Source organism: Columba livia, chromosome W, assembly GCF_036013475.1.
Source record: "Columba livia isolate bColLiv1 breed racing homer chromosome W, bColLiv1.pat.W.v2, whole genome shotgun sequence".
Taxonomy (NCBI): Eukaryota; Metazoa; Chordata; class Aves; order Columbiformes; family Columbidae; genus Columba; species Columba livia.
In genome coordinates this window covers 10,167,797-10,186,537 of record NC_088641.1, presented here as the reverse complement: position 1 = coordinate 10,186,537, position 18,741 = coordinate 10,167,797, and the positions used below count along the sequence as shown (strand labels likewise).

At 39.7% G+C, this 18,741-nt stretch overlaps 1 protein-coding gene across 5 annotated transcripts in view; it reads right to left on the bottom strand.

The window, feature by feature from the left end:
- LOC102085910 (mothers against decapentaplegic homolog 2) overlaps positions 1–18,467 on the bottom strand; it is a 72,081-nt gene extending 53,614 nt beyond the window's left edge. The window contains exons 1-2 of one of the 5 annotated variants that reach the window (XM_065044824.1): positions 18,319–18,467; positions 9,347–9,640 (exon numbers count right to left, since the gene is read on the bottom strand). In XM_065044824.1, the coding sequence (XP_064900896.1) occupies positions 9,347–9,582 (236 nt within the window). In that variant the 5' untranslated portion in view covers positions 9,583–9,640; positions 18,319–18,467. Of the gene's footprint in view, positions 1–9,346; positions 9,641–10,813; positions 10,960–15,657; positions 15,698–18,318 lie in introns of those variants that run through there. The other 4 variants (XM_065044827.1, XM_065044829.1, XM_065044826.1 and 1 more) reach the window with 4 other exon arrangements.
- Between the last annotated feature and the right edge of the window lie 274 nt (positions 18,468–18,741).

The following is an 18,741-nucleotide window of genomic DNA, read 5'->3' as shown; positions in this document are numbered from 1 at the left end:
TTATCAATTGATGTGGCCTTTTCCATTTACCATTAACTAGTGATTTGACCATAACTAATGCAGGTTCTTTCTGATTTAGCATGGTTTTGGGTCACATTGCAAAGTCTTTCATCACAGGGCAAATTTAGGCTGCACCACTTAGATACAAGTCATTCATCACAAACAATGCTTTTGACAATTGGTTTTGTGCTGTTTTCCCTACTTCTCCCCCCTTTTTGTTTAAAAACAAAAAGAAAAAACAAAAACAGAGTTCAGATTCAGATACGTGTGTTGGACCTTGGCTACGTACTCAGAATCACAAATCAAATTTAGAGGTTCCTCCTTAAAAAGCTCTAAGTAATGTAAAGCTGCGCCAAGTTCTGCTAATTGGGTTGAACCTTCAATAATTTTTACAGAATGATGCCAATTGTTATCCTCACACCAAACCACTACAGCTTTATGAGACTTCCCAGAACCATCAACAAAAACTGTGCAAGTATGTAGGATCAGACCAAATACAAGTATGGTCTGTGACCTGATGTTAAAGACTTGCATCAGTTTACAGTTAGGCATGCCAAAAGCTGTGCTGTTAAGAAAATCAGCTAGTGCAATTCACAAAAATGTCGAATGCAAATAAAAAAAACAAAATTAGATTTCACAAATGGTACATATATGACAAAAGGATCATGGCCTATTAAGGCTTAATTCCCTGCATTTCTTGATCAGAGTAACAATCAGTGTATCAGTCTGTTAGCATTCTCATCATACTGTCCCACCATAGCCACAGGTTGTTTCTATGTTGCAGCTATAAACAGACAAATCTGCAAGTCCAATCGAATACAGTTCGCTTGTAAGGCTGTCATAAATTTATTCCTCAAAGTTTCCAACTCCATTTTGGCTGTCATATTTATTGGATATTGTTTTCCCTTACCGGATCGAAATCCTGTTTCAGATCTATCAGTGTAGTATTTGCTTTATCGAAACATTGGCTGTTAATACTAGTGGAAATACAGCATTCGAAATTTCCTTGAATATTTCTCACTTGCAGCAAGCAGATCTGCACCATCCAAGCAGCTTCTTGTAGGCCATGCAACTAAACAGGATTCTCAGAAAACGATATTTGAGCTTACAGTTTACTTAACAAATCCTGACCCAAGAGAGGTATAGGACTTTCTGGCAACTACAAGAATTCATGTATTAAAACTTTGTTCCAAATTTGGCATTCTATTGGTCTCAAAAAACAGCCTTTCTTTCGTTCTCTCCCATGACCTCAAAAACCTAGCATGGTGAATTTACTAAGTCTCTTACAGCTAGTTACCACAGAATAAGTCTATTGAAAAAAAAATTTTGGTTTAATTTCCCAGCTTCATTAGAACTATGGACCCACTGGCAATGCCTTCAAATTTCACCCTCAGACTCCTTGATGCAGTATTACAGTTCTCTAGCAGTAACATCGCCGGGGGGGGGGGGGGGGGGGGAATAAAACCTCCCTCTCGCCCCCACCTGAGATGGCAGGATCTCCAGCTCAGCATGAAAACAAACCAGTTCAAACTCCACATCAAACCAACCTGGCTCCACTCCACACCCAAATCAGTGGGTGACCCAGAGAAGCACTAAGCACTCTGATCTCCCCCAAAGCTGACCAGTGTGAAAGACCAACCTCAGCAAGGAGGTAAAATGATGAACTCTCTCCCCAGATGTGCCAAAAACCTAGGAAAAAAGACAGAAGCAAAAAGAAACAGCACCAACAACCCCTGATTCGAAGCCGAGAAGCAACACAGTGCCACAACAAGGATGGATCACAATACTCCAGGAGAAAAAAAAAGACAGAGCAGGGGGAGTAAAGCCCCCCTTTCTCCGCTTAGCAACAGGAAAACAGGCTTTTTTTCCATTTTTTTCTTCTTTCTCTTCTTGCTGCAGTTCAGATGTAGCCAAGGCCACGTGGCTGGCGTAATCGCTGGTATGAAGTAGGAGGCTCTGGCAAACTCCTTGACTGCAATGAGCTGAGTTTTATACACAATTCCAATTAGCTCAACAGTTGTTACATTCCTCAGCGCCATTTGCCTTTCACAATTTACAGATGTCAAAATACAGTATATTAAACATCAATCCATTATTCCATTTTCCTAGATCCAAATTCATATTCTAGCAGCTTTTAAATACAACCTCATACAATACCAGGTTCACATCCATCATAGCATTTAGGTGTTTGTTTGTTTGGTTGCATGTTTTTCTTTGTTGTTTTTTTTTTTTGTTTGTTTGGGTTTTTTTTGCAAAGCAGAGTTTAACAATTCAAATTCTTTTCTGCTCTCAAAATTACTAGATAACAATATAAGCAACTACTCTAATGCATAAGGATGCATCCTAAGGGGGAGCAAGGTGGTGTTTTAGCAGTGGAACCGGTTCTCATTTTGTAATGATTTCCCCAAACAAAATTATTTTGGTACCAAATAGAAATATGCAAATTAAAATGCTGAGCTCAGATATGAAAACAAAATACCAAGTTCAAATATACAGACAGATCAGAGTTACACTTATTCAAGACAATATCTCAATTTTTGCATTGCACCTTTGAACCGCTTACTGCTCAGCCAGGTGGAGGCACCAGGTCAGTGCACGCTGGAGCCCCATCGGCACCCGCCCCCCCGCTGCAGCAAGCTGGACTGGGCAAGGCTTTTATTAGTGTCTCATCTGGGGTGATGCAACTGTTGTCCCAAAACCAGGATTCTTTACTTGGTATGCATACAAAAAAGCCAAATCCAGCACATCGAGATGAGACACAGCCTGTCACACAGTTGTGCAAGTCTGGATACCGGAATAAAGCTAGCATGCTAGAAAGAAAAGTAACAGCTATTACACACAAAACATTAACATCACGTTCACGCAGTAAGGAACTAAATTACTCATGATCTTCTGTATTATCACAAAACACACTTTTTGAGTCAACCGATTCTCATGCTTTAACAGTCTGTGAACTTACTGTACCATATAACAGACAAAGACCTATTAAACTGTAATATGCTTAAACAGATACCCACAAAGAAAACAGGTTAATAAGGAAAGCATCTTGCAGACTTCAGCAAGCTTACTGTGACCTCTGTGTTATCAGTTAACTCTCTCTCAGCTTGTTGAAGTTCAAACCATTCCACCTGTAAAACTGTCTGAAATGATTTAATGATCTCTTGTAGGGATTTATTTTGTCCTACTCTTCTCACCTTAAAAACAACATGAATTGCAACGAAGTGTTACTCTTCATGATTCTATTCCCCGGACACTTTTCCCAATCATTTAACATATACAGCAGCCACCATTACTTATAATATTTCACAAGATCTTCCTTCCGCATATTTCCAAGTGCTTTCCTATGTTTTAAAACACCTCCCAATAGCAATTTCTTAAGAACACAACTGAAAACAGTCATTCCTGACCCCATCTCTTAAGTAAAAACCATGAGAAGAGGGAGGGAGGGGGGTAAGCACAGGGCTGCTTGCAGCGCGAGTGGGAAAAGTGGGGAGAAAGTTTTACGGTGTACTTATACCACAAAGAAACAATTCTAACAACAACCAATAAAACAATTAACTCACATTCCTGACAAGCTGCTTGATTTTCAGAGGGGCAATACACAGGAGCACATAATATGCACTGTAAAACTCACAGATATAACACGTTGATAGCAAACATTAGCATTCTCTACTGCTAATTTCAACACCAGTGCTTCTTTAGCTTCTAAGGTTTCAACATGCTTATTGATAACCTCTTGAAGATGGTCAATAAATTGCATGTAATTCTCACTGGGACCCTGATAGTAGTTATAAAAGATTTGGCTGCTTTGTTGGTTTCAGACAACTCTACTATAGCTTGATATGCAAGATCTGTTGACTGCCTCAGGATTTCAGAAACTTATCGTGCCTGTAATTGTGGTGTGTCAATTAGAGTCTGTTCCAAGAGTTGGGGGATACCTGCCCCTTTCAACGAGTCCACATCGTTCCGTCCTAAATTATCTAAAGCTGTTACATTGCATAGGTCTAATTTTACTTGAGTCTTTCATAGTTTTTATCTGATATCGGGGCAACACGTACACATACTCCTTTAACTTTTCAAGAAAATGCTGCAGACCCTCATCCTCGTCCAAGTCATCAGATAACGCGGACTTGAACAGTGCTGGAGAATCGTTGGTAACAGGGGGCTTCGGAACAGTGCACATTCTCACCAATACTTTCTAGCATCATAATTATTCGTATAACCTGAGTCCCCAGGAGCACCCCCTTTCCCGTCACAATCATCATGACTGCATTGCCGACTGCTGGATTCACTCGCTATTAGCTGATCTAATCTGCCACACAGTTCTGTTGTCCAGCTCTTATCCAGTGACTCCTTCTGCTCTCTCATGGAAGTTGGAGGGTTAAAAGGCAGTAAAGGCAGATACAAATTGGTAAAAGGACAGATAGTACACTTGTTTAAGACCTTAGCATTCTGAGATATCACAGGTTCTTTGGGCAAATCATACGACTCCAATCCTTTGGACTTGCTGTTCTCACCAGGGTTGGACAATGGTACAGGAGACCACCCATTTGGCATTTTTCCTCCCCCCGCCCCGGACTGCTGAACTATCGGGGATGCCGAAATCACAGCAGGGGATGAAATAGGGAGGGTATCAAAGACACGAACCGGGTCAACTTCACCACAACTTTCAGGATACTTATCGGGCTGCAACGCTGCAAAAATTCCGACAGCAGCAGACCGTTCAGCCTTAAGATCTTTTAAGGTAGTGATTATAAGCTTCCATGTAGTTGCTAATGATTTAGCTTATTTCCATTGCTGACTTTATCTCATAATTTCTGCTCTATATCGTCCCAAAGTTCAAGTTTAAGTTTTGAGTCACTAATGCTTGTAACTGTCTTTTCAGGTTTTAATTGCTGCAGTGTAGTAATGATCAGTTTCCAGGTGGTTACAAGGCCAAGAATATATTTTTCATGGCGACTAATTGCCTTCCACAACACCGTTGCCACTTTTTCCCCACGTCTCTATTTGAAAAACTCCTACCAGGTCAGCAGGAAACCCATTGCCTCTGCACCAAATTAATAGTCTTTTGAGGTTACTCTCCTCATACTTCACCCCTCTCTTAGAGAGAATATGCGAGAGGAGCCGCAGTATTTCTTCTTCTTCTTTAAAAATATTCTGCCCCATCTCTCGCCCCCAGCTGCTCACCTCTTTGGGTGTCCATCGCAACAATATCAGATCCTTTATCCCTCCTCTGTCGCTTCTGTAGCGATCCATCGGGAGTCACGGAGCCCACAGACTACGTCCCGGTCCAGCCGAGCCGTTCCAGCTGGGGCTCGCTCCCCGCAGCAGTCGTCCCCCTTCCGTAAATTCTCCTTATGGATCACGTTGGGGTCACCACTTGCGAGGGCAAAAACTCATGGACTCCACACAATCAAATATGATTTCAAGTGAAGCCATTTATTACAGAAACAAGCCTCCTTATATATGCAGTTATTTCCTGATCACGTGTCCATGCTCCAAGCATGCATTAGCTGATTGATATTGTCCATGTTCACGAGCTGTCCACGCACCCGAGTCTCACTGCTGTTTTTCAGCCTTTGGGCTAGCCTTGAGATTCCTTTGGCTAGTTCAGAAATAAATCTCTATCTAATAGAAACCCATCTACACAACAACCACAAGAAAATCCCTCAAATCTCCAACAGATGCTCATGCTCTGTTTCTTCACTGACTCTTCCTTGTGCTCCATTTGTGTTGAAACTGCAAGGGAGAGCATAAAGGCAGCATCTGAAACTCTACAAAATTCATTACATATTTTAGAAAAGTGAACTCATGTGCCAACGTTTAGTTTCAGGATACACAGGAATTATGCAATTAGAATCCCACTGGCTCACTGGAAGGTTTCAGTGAGATAAGTACAAATTACTTAGAGGGCCAGTGTCAAAAGGACCTCTGTACTTATTTAGCCTCTGCTCTAGATTACTGGCCCACTTATGAAGAGCTAAGCACCCCTGCTGCACGATGCCAACACCCACTCTATCTATTTGCTTCTGCTTTCTCAGAACCTCTATTAGCCCACGTTGTGTTAATTACCAAACAAGCAGCTTTTGCATAGTACACACAGTATGAGCCTCACTAAGCACGTAGTTACCTGGACAAACAGCACAGAAACAGAACAATCAGAATTGCAGCAGGGTTATCAATTACAATATTTAGATTTCTTAAGAGGCAATTTAATTCCATTTTTGCTCTCGGTTTTGAAAAAAAAAAAAAAAACAAAAAAAAAAAAAAAAAAAAAAAACAACAAAAAAAAAACCCAAACTTGTAGGCCTTTAGCTGGTTTAGGTTTCAATGATAAAAAAAAGTATGAAGTACTGTATCAAACTTGCTGGAAATCTCCAAGGGGACCAGAAATTTGTGAAACCACAACTGAAACTTCTGTTGACAGAATAATGCAGCAGCTGCAAACAGAAGCATTCCACGATATTTGTCACTATCTACGCTGAGTTAAACAGTGTTATTAATTAAATCTAAAGCTAGTTTAAAAAAAAAAAAAAAAAAAAAAAACAAACAAACCACACACACAAAAAAAAACCAACAACGCACAAACACACACATAGAAAACCAAACACAAAAACCCTCCCCACACAGAACATGTGGAAAGTAAGATCACATCGGAACCACATATCACCAGCTTAGCACCTCAAACTTCCTGCTCATTAGGAAGAAAAAGTTTCAAATTCAGCATTTTATTATTTATCCCTCCTGATCTGCAGATCATTGAAGACATTCATTAAAGTGGGTCTCAAGCAGCAGTTTCATTAACTTACTAAATCCAAGACCAAGAATCCCCAGAAGTCATTACAGTACTGATTTGACATTTGTTCTTTCTTGGGAACCCAGACTACTGCTGTCAAAGTGAAATTATATCAACGGTCCAAAAGCCAACTATGAAACTCAAGAATTCTGTATAGTGCTGCTGGCAACCTTGATATCGCACCCCTTAATACCAAAGTCATTTCTTAGTTGAATTTTAAACCTTGTGTAAGAGCCAAAACCACTTGAAGCGCTCTCTAAGCTACCAGCTTCTCCTAAGGTAGTAAAGAAAAATAAAACCCAGGTCCAGTCTTTTACAGCAGACTAGAGGGTAGAGGAAAATTGTTCATCACAGCCCAGCAAGGATTGCTGGTCACAACATGGAACCTATACGAAGTAAAACTGAGCTTCGTAGTCTCTTTTAAATAATTATTTACTATATCTACCTTAACGCAAAACAATCATGCATGCGGGAGGAGATAGTCAAATACAGATGACAAGTAGACTAGGAAAACAATGATAAATTGGCATTTGATTTGTATCTCCTAACATCATCTTCAAAATTAAATGTAAACAACAACTATTCTGAAGTAATAACATTTACTGCTCCAGTACCTCTGCAGGAGAGCTCTAGGAACCCTCTCTAAGAGCTCTAAATATTAGACATTTTATATCAAGTGAATCTCCGTATGACATACGGACCTTCTATCATACAAAACGCCTTCCAATTAAGCATTTTGTCTCTGACATTGTGGGGTTTTTAGAAGACCAAGGACATGTAGTGAGCAATCCAGACACTTTAGATATGAACTTGATTAGCCTGTGAAGTGCAGGCCTCAAAGATGCAGCAAGATAAATCAAGGTTGAAGAAATGCTGATACAACCTTATGCAGCAGAAAAATGAGGAAGAAAGGCAAGTGTACGTGGCCAATGCCTGTCTGAAACACAGGATGCCATGGGGGGAGTTGGTGGTCGCAGACCAAAAAGGACTGAGCTAGCAGAAACGGTTTAAGGACGCGCGAACAGCTCATTAACAGCGCATGCAACCAATCAGATTTCAGCTATCATATAATAAGGGAGCCAATAGCATATATGTCTGATGCTTCTGCTAATAAAGTGACTACTATCTGATCATATTGATCATGTGACTAGTCCGTGACTTCCACGTCGACACGTCATAGTAAAGACTTGCTAAAAAAATCATAGAGTCATCACATGTCAACTCAAAAAGTCCATGTCCCTACAGGTTCCAATCTCAGTCTACTGATATACACTCAAGACAAGAAAGCTCAAATATTTGATTTCTGATTTTTTTTCTAGCTGGCAAAAGGAAGAAAGCAGAAGGAAAACCTAGAGAATTTTGGGACTGCTCTAGGGAAGAAAATACAAGCAGGGGGCAGCATAGGAAACAAAAGGTGAATAGAAAAGAGAGAGAACAGAATTAAAGTAGTCATTCATTCAGAGCATACTCATGATTTGTCCCAGAAAGCTGTGTCAAATCTAAAAGAGAATGCTAAAACCATTATCAAATAACAGCTATAACACATTTGATATATGAAAATCATTACTGACACCAGTCTAATCTAATTTGCACTATGATTAATATAAAGCTTAAAAGTATCTGGGACGAACGCGCTAATAGAAAAATTAAGTTCATAAACCAGATAAAATCCTTTCTAGGGGAGAGAAAATGTAAGTGTCAATGGGCTAAGTGCCCAGAACATTCCTGTGCCACCAGATCCTCTAGCTTCTTCCTAGAAAAACATACCTGTGATTTGATACTTATGTCACACATAATGAGCTTATACACACACCTTAGTGGGATTTCTGTACAGCATGAATCAAGAGCAGACTGCATTATACTTACAAACATAACCCTTGCCTCTCACACAGCAGTTGCTATGAACTAAGCTGAGAAATTCAAAGGGGTAGAATGCAAGTCATTCACCTAGATGTATATACATATCAGGAGCAGAAGAGCAGTTCTAGAAATACTCCAGGTTATTAAATAAAAAGCATTTTCATCAACCAATAACAAATAATAATTAAAGTAAATAAACCGGTCTTCAGACAACCTGCCTCCAAAGAGAAAATTCCCCTTCAGAAGGGAGAATGGATGCAGCTTGTACGACTTAAAATAACTACCATATACAACTAAAAATAATTAGATGACTGAAGTATTGACCAAGGAAAAACTAGGGTTTTTTTTGTTTTGGGGTTTGGTTGGTTGTTGGTTTTTGTTTTTTTAAAGTGGCAGAGTAGATTCAAGTTTTTATTAAATAAAAGCATAAAGCAGTGCTACAAACTAAGAACTGTGCTAGGCACCACCAAAATACAAACAAATTGGAATCTACATAATAATGAAAATTGAAATGTAAAGTTACTATTAGAAACTGTGACTTTTCCAAGCAAGCATTATGTAAAACCAAAATGTTTTAAACAATCAAAAGCATCCAACTGATTTTTTAGTCATTTGTTCACAGGACAGCTTAAACATCTGTTGAGTTATTTCTTAAGTGGTTGTAACAATTTTAAACACAACAGTACTTACCTTGGTATCGTCACACATTTTGTATTGCAATTCTGAGTGGTAATTGCCTTCTCGAGCTCATCCAGCTGTCCTGTTTTCTTCAGCTTCTTCACCAAGCTTTTCACTGCTTTTTCACACCACTTTTCCTCCTGACCATTCTGCTCACTGCCACCAGCCCCTCCAGAGCCACCAGCAGATTTTTTCCACCCCAGGAGTCTCTTCACCACCGGTGGAGTGAATGGCAATATGGATGACATGACTTTCACCAGAAAGAATGCTCAGCAAGCAATAAAATAAGAGATTCCCGTCCGATCCCTAAAAACACAAACCAAAACAGAAACATTATCACTGAGTTTTCACATGAAACAAATATTAATATATCTTGCTTAGGACCTTTCATTAACAAATGCCATAGGACACTGCAACCCAAAACAAGGCAGATAACGGTTCAGAAATAGTCTTCATCATGGTTCAAAACTTCACCAATAAAGTTAAAATGCAAGCTTGCTGCAGACTCTTCAACAATTAAGGTTATTGTTGGATTACATTTATTTTTTTTCTTCAAGTCTTTCTTGCTTTAAATCAACTCCAGAAAACACAGAAGTTAACTTGAGTCTAACTTTGCACCTAGGCTGGTTCATTTTAGCCATTTATTAATATTTTCCATACATGAATGACAAATTACATACACATATATGCATGTTCTGCCCGTCTCCAAATTAACTTCGTGAGCAAAATTGCATTTTGAATATCATTTAGTAATTACAGCTTGATAGAAGTCTTCCAATAGCCAACGATTTCACAAGCCTCTTCTCATTTTCTTTGTAATATTTTAAATAACTAGCAATTTCTGTTTCACTGGGGACACCGATTTGAAATTCACTCATAGATTTGGTAATAAGCTTATTCTCATCTTCTGCACTAGAGCTCAATGGCCTAAAGAAAATGAAACTTCTCAACTGGCAGCACCTAAAAATCATCAAGTCTTTCAAAATTCATTAAAGGATATTAAAAATCTTAGTTTGCAGGCACCTGAGTACTAGAATCGTGTTTTCAATTTTGATAGTATCAACTACCTGATCAGGATGTTTATACAAAATGAAAGATTAGAAGGGATGCCGAAACTTGGGTTATATTTAGCATTCTCTGCAATTAGCACTTCAAATAATTTTGAAGAAAAATTATAGCCATTTAGGGAAAAAAAAAAAAAAAAAAAATCATCTTGGTTTTGCAGCTTCTATTAAGCTAGTTTGAGGTACTAAAACATAAGCCTCAAATAAACCGTATTATTTCAGGCAGACAGCTGTTAGAAATTGCTTGAGGACATAACGGCCCTATGGGTTCAAGTCAAAAACAACCTTATTTCCAGGCAGCAAATAGGTATTTGAACTCCAGAAAGTTACCTTATTTCCAAGCTCTGTAAATTAGTTCAGCTAAGAGCTAACACTACCTTCAGGCTACTTAATTTGAGATCTGAAGGCAGCTTACATGTCTCCCCATCCTGTACAGGAACATGCCTCATTTCTATCCAAAATGTATAAACTTCATCTTATTGAAATTTTCCATCTGCAAAACAGCATGGATTATTTGGGATACTTCAGGCTACAGTATTCATGGTTAATTTATGCCTTGTCATGTCTTTGCAGTTTCAGTAAGGACCAACAGGTCAAACAAACACTAAATTATATTGTACAGGTAACTTTAAATCATAACTTTTCAACTTCCACAAAACAAAACATTTGGCAGCAATGACATTTCAGTTTCAACTAAAATATACCTCCAAAAATGAGCTTCTGAGAGCACCTAAAAATATGACTGAAGTTATGATTGTAGTTTTCTGGGGTCAAAGAGACAGAGGTTCCAGTTAACGGGGACTCAAGATTAACACTGGTAACTTTATGCAAGTCATTCAAAATATTCTAAATTAGAGAACCATAGAATGGTTTCTGTTAAAAATTATTTAATCCAACCCCCTGCCATAGGCAAGAACATCATTCACTAGACCAAAAAACACAAACCAAAAAAAACCACACCTCTTTTCCCATTTTTTTCCCCATTTCCAAAAGACTGTCCACACAGACGTAACTAATCTGAAATTTCCAGATATTATACTTAGTTTTAACCAGTTCCCTTACAGGTACTTGCTCATACAGTTTCTGCAGATGCTGTCAGAAAGCACAGGTTGATCTGCTTTAAAAAAATTAAAAAAAAAAAAAAGGGACACACTTAAAGAGTCCTTTATTACAATTATTATTACAGCTTAGCAGCTGCTTTAAAAAACAAACAAACAAACAAACAAAAACACAAAAAAACACACAACATACATCACAGCTGCAGACTAAAAGTCTGGGGGAATTAAACTAACTTCTTCCTTCTAGCTATTGTTTTGCTATGTCAGGGATTTGCCAGGGGTATCAATAAGAATTTCAGTAAACTATTCCTGTATTGGCCCCATATATTTGAGGGGCTGAGCAGATAGAATGTGATACAAGCAGTGCAGGACTTCACTTGGTTAAATACTTCAGCCGTTTGTGATGAATGCTCACAGGAGAATATTTCAGCCAGTTTAATTTTTGAAAAAGTGACATTCTGCTGCAAGCCTAGAGAAAGCACTGTGAAGCATAAGGCACAGTTAGGTTGAATTCAGAGCAATTTTGATCCATGCAAATTATGCCAGGAAAATGCAGCAATAAAGAAATTAAGAAGAAATACCCTACTGGGCACTTCTGTCTCCAAAGGTGGCAAAAGGATTCACTACTCAAGGAAAGCATGTGAACCTGGCTGTTGTATGTAACCCATTCTCCTCATAATTCTTCAGCATCTTAAACTGTTCCAGTGGGAAATTAAAGGCTTCATTCCTACCTATTACCTTTAGTAGCTGTTTACGGACCTGTTGGCCACAAAATCATCTAACTACTTTTTGAACCTGCTTCCATGACCTCTTGCAGGAGACAGCACCAGAGTTTAACTGCCCACTTGTCTAAAGTAGTCCTTTTAGCTGTTTGAATTTAATCTCTTTCTAGCATCAGAAAGTGGCCCTTGTTCTACCACTGCAAGCTTTGCTAAAGAACTGTGTGTATTCATCTCATCCACAAGCTTCATGATTCTGTACATTTGAATCACGTCCCTCTCTCAAAGAGAGGACTATCAGCCTTTTGTCACAAAGAAATTATCTGAACACAGCTCTGGGAAGCTCCTCTGGACACATGACAAGCCTGAAAGATTTACTATTTCAATTTAATTACAAGTCCTTGAAGATATCGCATAAGGACTGATCTAAAGACCACAGAAAAATAGTATCAGTCTGTGGTTATATTTTCACTTATCTTTTTGATTATATTACCCTAAAGCTCTCAACATCATAATTAAAATAAAAAGCACAAAGAAATCTACACCTCACAAGGAATTTGGAGATAGAAGGTGGACAGCACATGTCTGCTGCTGAACATCTGGCAGGAGTTCAAATAAAAATGAGAAGCCCTACATTTGCATTGGGTTCTAAACGTATCCACCTAGATGGTCTCAGATACCACGTTTATACTAAGGAGTTTAAGAGTCATTGCCGCATGTCATTTTGACCAGTAAACCAGTTTTAATTCAACACCTGTAATTTTTGCCTTCAAATTGATACAGTAATATAAAGAGTTTTGATCTTTGTTCCTGAAGAATCACCCTCTCACACATTGCCTCTCTTGACAATAGCCTCTTTCTAAAAACATTCCTCTAGTATTTCCCATGTACACTTTCCTCATCCACAAAAAAAAAAAAAAAAAAAAAAAAGCTTTTTCCCCAAATGCACCCAAAAAACAATCTTTGCCAACGTTGCCAAAAACATTTCCACATTGCCAAAGTGGTCACAGATTAAATACATGCTTAATATGTAACATCCCTTCCTCCTTGCAATATAGTTTTTGTAATTTCCTTCTAGTCTACAGCCAACCATCTCCAAAAACCAAGTCCCCATTTACAGCCTTTGCTTTTAAGGACATTAAATGTGCTTTACCATTGCTTATTCTTTGCATTGTCTCTCCTTTGCTCGTTCTCTTCTACTGAGGCCCAACATCACAGCCCAAATCTGATCTTTCACCTTCCTATGTACTATTCCCACTACAACATATCAACATATTGAGACTCTGGGACTAAGCGTAAGCAGATTTTTGAGACCACTTTCTGAGCTCAACTATAGTTGAACTATTAGTATCAAGGCAGCAGTGTGATACAGAGTAAAAAACTTCTGCTATTTTATCCCTTTCCATGTTCTCTGGATCACACCTTAAAAATACAGCTTTGAATATTCAAAGGAGGACTCGCTCTGTTCCCCAGAGAGTTCCGAATGTTTCTTCAGATTGCTGGAACACAGGGAGCACGTACTGTTATTCCCAACAGATTAATACTGGAAAATTTACAAATTGCCTGACTTCGGTGGTATTCGTTTCATCTATGCCCCATCATTTATCTCCACTTCCTGATGCACGCATGTTTCTATGGTGGGTCAAATGGTGTCCATAGTTGGCAACTTTTAAAGTCACAGTTTGAGTCATGTCTACTATTATTCCATTCTATTGTGGCTCTCCGGAACAATTATTAAATATTAAGTCCATGATCACAGCAGTAACTAAGCAGGAAAGATGAAAAAAACCTTAAGGGCAGCATGCTAGCAGACTAAAATCTTCAAGGGAAATTCTCCTTTCCTGAGCATCTGGAACACACTATAAACACACTGGTGCTACCAAACATATCAAGTGATTTCTGGCTAATTTATTCTAAAGCCTTATGCAACATATTTCATATCAGTCTGCTTATTCATCTTAAACTTGAAATAAAGAAATCTGATCTCTCCTGGTTTCAACAGAAGTATTCTGGCTTAGGGGAATTTCATTTGTGAGAACTCTCCCAGAATAAAGAAGACAGAAGTTAGGTTCCCCAGGAAAGAAGATCGAGGAAAAAATGTCAAAGAAAATAATATGTGGCATTTGAGAGAGAGTTTACAAGTTCATTTCCTCCCTATTTTAGTCCTGGTTTTGTGATTTTTTTTTTTTTTTTTTTTTTTTTTTTTTTTGAAATGACAATTTTTTTTTTGTTCATTAGTCCTGGAATTCGGATAAGATCCTTTATCGATTTCACCAAGTGAACAATATTTCAGATCTTTCAGGAGAGGAAGAAATATCCATCCTTTCCCCTTCACATGCATCACTGTGATATTAGTAGTTTCAGAATAAGGCAACATTCATTGAAGCACAGTCTAATTAAGGCAGTATCAAGACCTTATGTTAGGCTAAACAGTAATGAGAGCTAAAGTTTTAAAGCACATAGCTTATGCAGCACTGCATATTTTTTCATATTAATCCAAAGTCATTTAGACTTACAGAAATGATAAAACAAGTATTTCATCTTGCATTGAACACAAGCAAAACTAATTTATGATCCACTTCTGGATACTTTAAGCTGTGTTATTCCAAACAACAAGGAAACAGTTTATTCTCAGCAGAATCTGAGAAAGTTTCCCCAACGTTCATGATCCCAACACACAGGAAACCTGAATTCTGTATGAAGTTCGAATTAAAATCAAAGCCAGTCTTTTCCCTTTCACATAGGATACGCTCTAGTTAACTCAGCAGAACAGACAAGAGAAGATATTTCACTTATTCTATTGCAACCACACCCCCTCCATAAACTGACTTTTGAGATTCCAGAAGGGATAATACTTTAATTTCTTCCCCTACAAACACATACTAAAGAGACCTGGTTTTGTCCTAGTGGAGAAGCTCAAACCTGCAGCCACATACATACTTTTCTGAAGCTTTGACACAAACCGATGAAGTTCAAGGCAGGTTGCTTGTCATCTGGGGGGACAGGAGTGAAGAAAATTCTTCATCTGGGTTAGTTTTAGCATGAGGATTTTGTAACGTGCCTATCTACAGACTTAATTTCCACTGGAATTTTTAGGCTTATTTTACTCTACTATTGCATCTCGAAACTCTGCATAACTGTATTATCTTTATACAGCTCACTGAAAGCAGAATTACCCACCTAATTTAAAAGTAGATTTTTTTTCCTCTCACTCATTTCATGAAGTTTGATTATGAATCAAATTAGAAAACTCGTGTTTCTCATACACAGAACTAAAAGAAGCTTGATCGTGGTGTTATGAAAGGTTCAGAAGTTGGATTTTTCTTCAATTACTAAGGACTGCTGCAAACTACAGACAAATGTAATAAAGAAAAACTACACTGCTATTAGAAAATTAGCACACTGTAGCACATGTATTAAAGGTATACTAAAACTGCATGCAACTGGAGACATGAGAAAGAAGAGATGTTAATTTTACTGACCTTTGATTAAACTACTAATAGGACCAATGTATTTTAGCAATTCTCCTAGAATTACAAAAGAGGAAAATTACCACAACAGCATTCGGCCAATCCAGCTGTCTCTGCAAAGCACCAAACCTCTTCCACCTACTTAGTATTATGAACAACCTCACAATATTGCTCCTTAAAACTAAAAGACCTTAATAGCCACACAAAAGCACTGAATAAGCACTTCAAACCACAGCAGTTGAAGCCCTTCTCACCTCATTTGTTTTGACTAAAATTTTCAACGTGTAACAGGCAAGTATCAGTTCCAATATTTCAGAAAATAAAATTACTCCTGGGCTAAATCTGACAGAAATATTCACAGAACTGATTAGCAGGTACCTGTTTCAGTTTTTCTGTATAACTTAGCAGCTTCTCCACTTTCCTAAACCACAAACAATTGTATTTAACGTTTAGTTAATGCAAGTTCACTTTCAAAACAGGCTTAAGGTAAATGTTCTTCAAACAAACCAGCGTCCCCACTCCCTGATAATCAGAGTTCACTCTGCACCAGAAGAGCATCTTATGTTAAGCTCATATTGCTCCAGCGTAATTAAATCAAGCTTGAGCCCCAGACTAAACTGATAAGAGACCCAGGAGCTGCTCTCCCACAGTCTCTTCTTGGTCTTACTTCACACTACAGCTGTCAAAAGCAAATAATCATAATAAAATATCATCTGAAATGTTGCCTGTAACAGTTTCTCTACTGGAAGTGGAGAAAAGCATTTAGGAAGGTTTTCTGCAGTAGCCAGTTTCAAGAGAATTGAACACAGGGCTGCCCGTACTCTCCATTCTATTACAAAAAACCTAATCCCATCACATGACCTGAAGCAATTCAGTTTAACAAATCAACAATTACAAATATTTTGGCAAAGTAAGCTTAGGTATTGTTTGTCTCTCAGCACAGTTCACAACCAGTTTGTGGCTTTATGATAAAAGTCATTAAAACCAATCTGAAAAGCAGAATTTACAGCTCACTTAGCAAGTCAGGCCCATAAATGGATGCTTTCAATTACAGGGCATTTATACGTACAATCATTAAGGCAGCATTGAATATATTTGAAAACTCTAGAATACTTTTTATAATAATTAAAACTTCGCATACTGTTCTTTACATAAACAAAGCTGAGGAATTCTCTTCAGTCTCAAGCTAAGCTCAGATTCAATGTTATCCAGAACCTACTACAAAGCCTTCACAACAAGAGGGTTGTTTTTTGTGGGGTTTTTTGGTTTTCTTTTTTCAAACTGGAGAATAAAGACTAATCAGTCTCTCACTACAAAGTCCAGCCCCAACAGAAATAATGTCATGAATTAGTTTGAAAGTACAGCTCTCCAGGCTAAGAGAGAAACACTTAAGAACAGACAAACCTGCTGTTACGTGTGGTCTCCTAATAAGCTGTCATTATAAACTTCTTGCTACAGAGGGAATCTGACTGGTTTACAACCATGAACTGTGGTAACGTGAGCTCTACACCCAATATACATCAGCTGCAGCATTTTCAGAAATACTTGTTTGGTAAATCCAGCAAGTAAAACTTTCTCTTAATGCTATCCACTTGCTTCTTAAGTGTTTGAAAAGACCACAACACACGTTTGTTATTTTTTTTTTTTTTTTGTCAAAAACTGTGATGGACAACCAAAAAGACACTAGTCTAGGCTGCAGTCTGAATCCCAGCTGTTCAATTCAACAGCTCTCCAAGACTACCACAAGTTCTGTTCATCCTATTTTTTATTTCCCCAGAATAAGGACTAAAAAAAAACAACACCCCAAAAAAAAAAAAAAAAAAAAACAACACAACGTCACACTTTTTCTCTTCCCTTTCACTCCCCACATAAAAAAATTGCAACTAGGAACTCTACAACTCTGCAGGAACACCAACTCTTTGCATTTATCACAAATTCTCCCATGTGCTTTATCGGGGTATACGAAACACTTAACAGATCATGTTTGTTTACATCTTACAATGCATAAAAAAACTACAGCATCAAAAACAGAGCCATAAAGAAAATCACTGATCTCCATTCGCATGGGACGCGTCTCATACAGGCAGCGTGTATTTCACACCCACGGCTCTGGACTAGGAGAGGACCAGACAAAAAGGTTCACGACCCTCAATGCTTCTTTACAACTCGCTGCTAAACTTTCTCCACCACACCCAGCACAGAGCTTTGCACACCTGAGCTCCGAAAGAAGAGCAGAGCTGGATGGGGAGAGAAAAGAGAAGCAGAACTCCATTGTTCTCCACTCCCCCCCCCGCACCCCGTCACACCCCATACACAGGGAGGCACAACCCGACCCTTCCCACCCTCCCCCATCCCGCGCTATGGGCTGTTTCGCCGTGTCGGCGGCGGGTGGTGACAACGACCATCCCCCCCACCCCACTTCCCCTCATGCAGCCCCAGCCCAGTGGCCGGCGGTAGCCGACCCCCCGGTCTCACGCCGCCCTTCCATCCCGCTTCCCCCAGTCCCGGTCCGCCCAGGCCCATCACAACAAAGCGGGAGGAGGGCGTGGGGAGGCACCCCCGCCCATCGTCCCCCACAGCTGGTGGGGACCCCCGTCCCCGCAGAGCAGCCACGCGGCGCCGCCCTCCCGCAGCTGCAGCCAGGCCACCCGCCAAAACCACCGCTAAACCAACCTCTTCCTCGGCGAGCTACGCGGCCGATCTCCTTCCTCAGCACTGCATTCCCCTGCGCGGCCGCCCTCGCCGCCGCCCATTGGCTCCCGCCACCCCCCGCCCCCAGTGGGAGGCGGTGCATTGGCTGCACCGCCCGTCACTTGAAAAGCAAGCGAGCGAGGATTTGGCAAAGGGAGCGGAGGCCCGGCCCGCGCCGCCGATTGGCGGATCGAGGCGCCAATGGAGTGCCCGCGGCAGGGAAAAAAAAAAAAAAAAAAAAAAAAAAGAGAGACGCGAGGCGAAGGCAGATGGAGCTGGGTGGGAGGTGCTGCGTGCCCCGCGCCGCGGCCGGGGCGTGGAGGCGCCGCTCACTGGTTCTGCTAGGTGTCACTCATTGTCTCACGCGCCCGCCCGCTAGGGGTGGTTGATCGGGAAAGGAGAAAG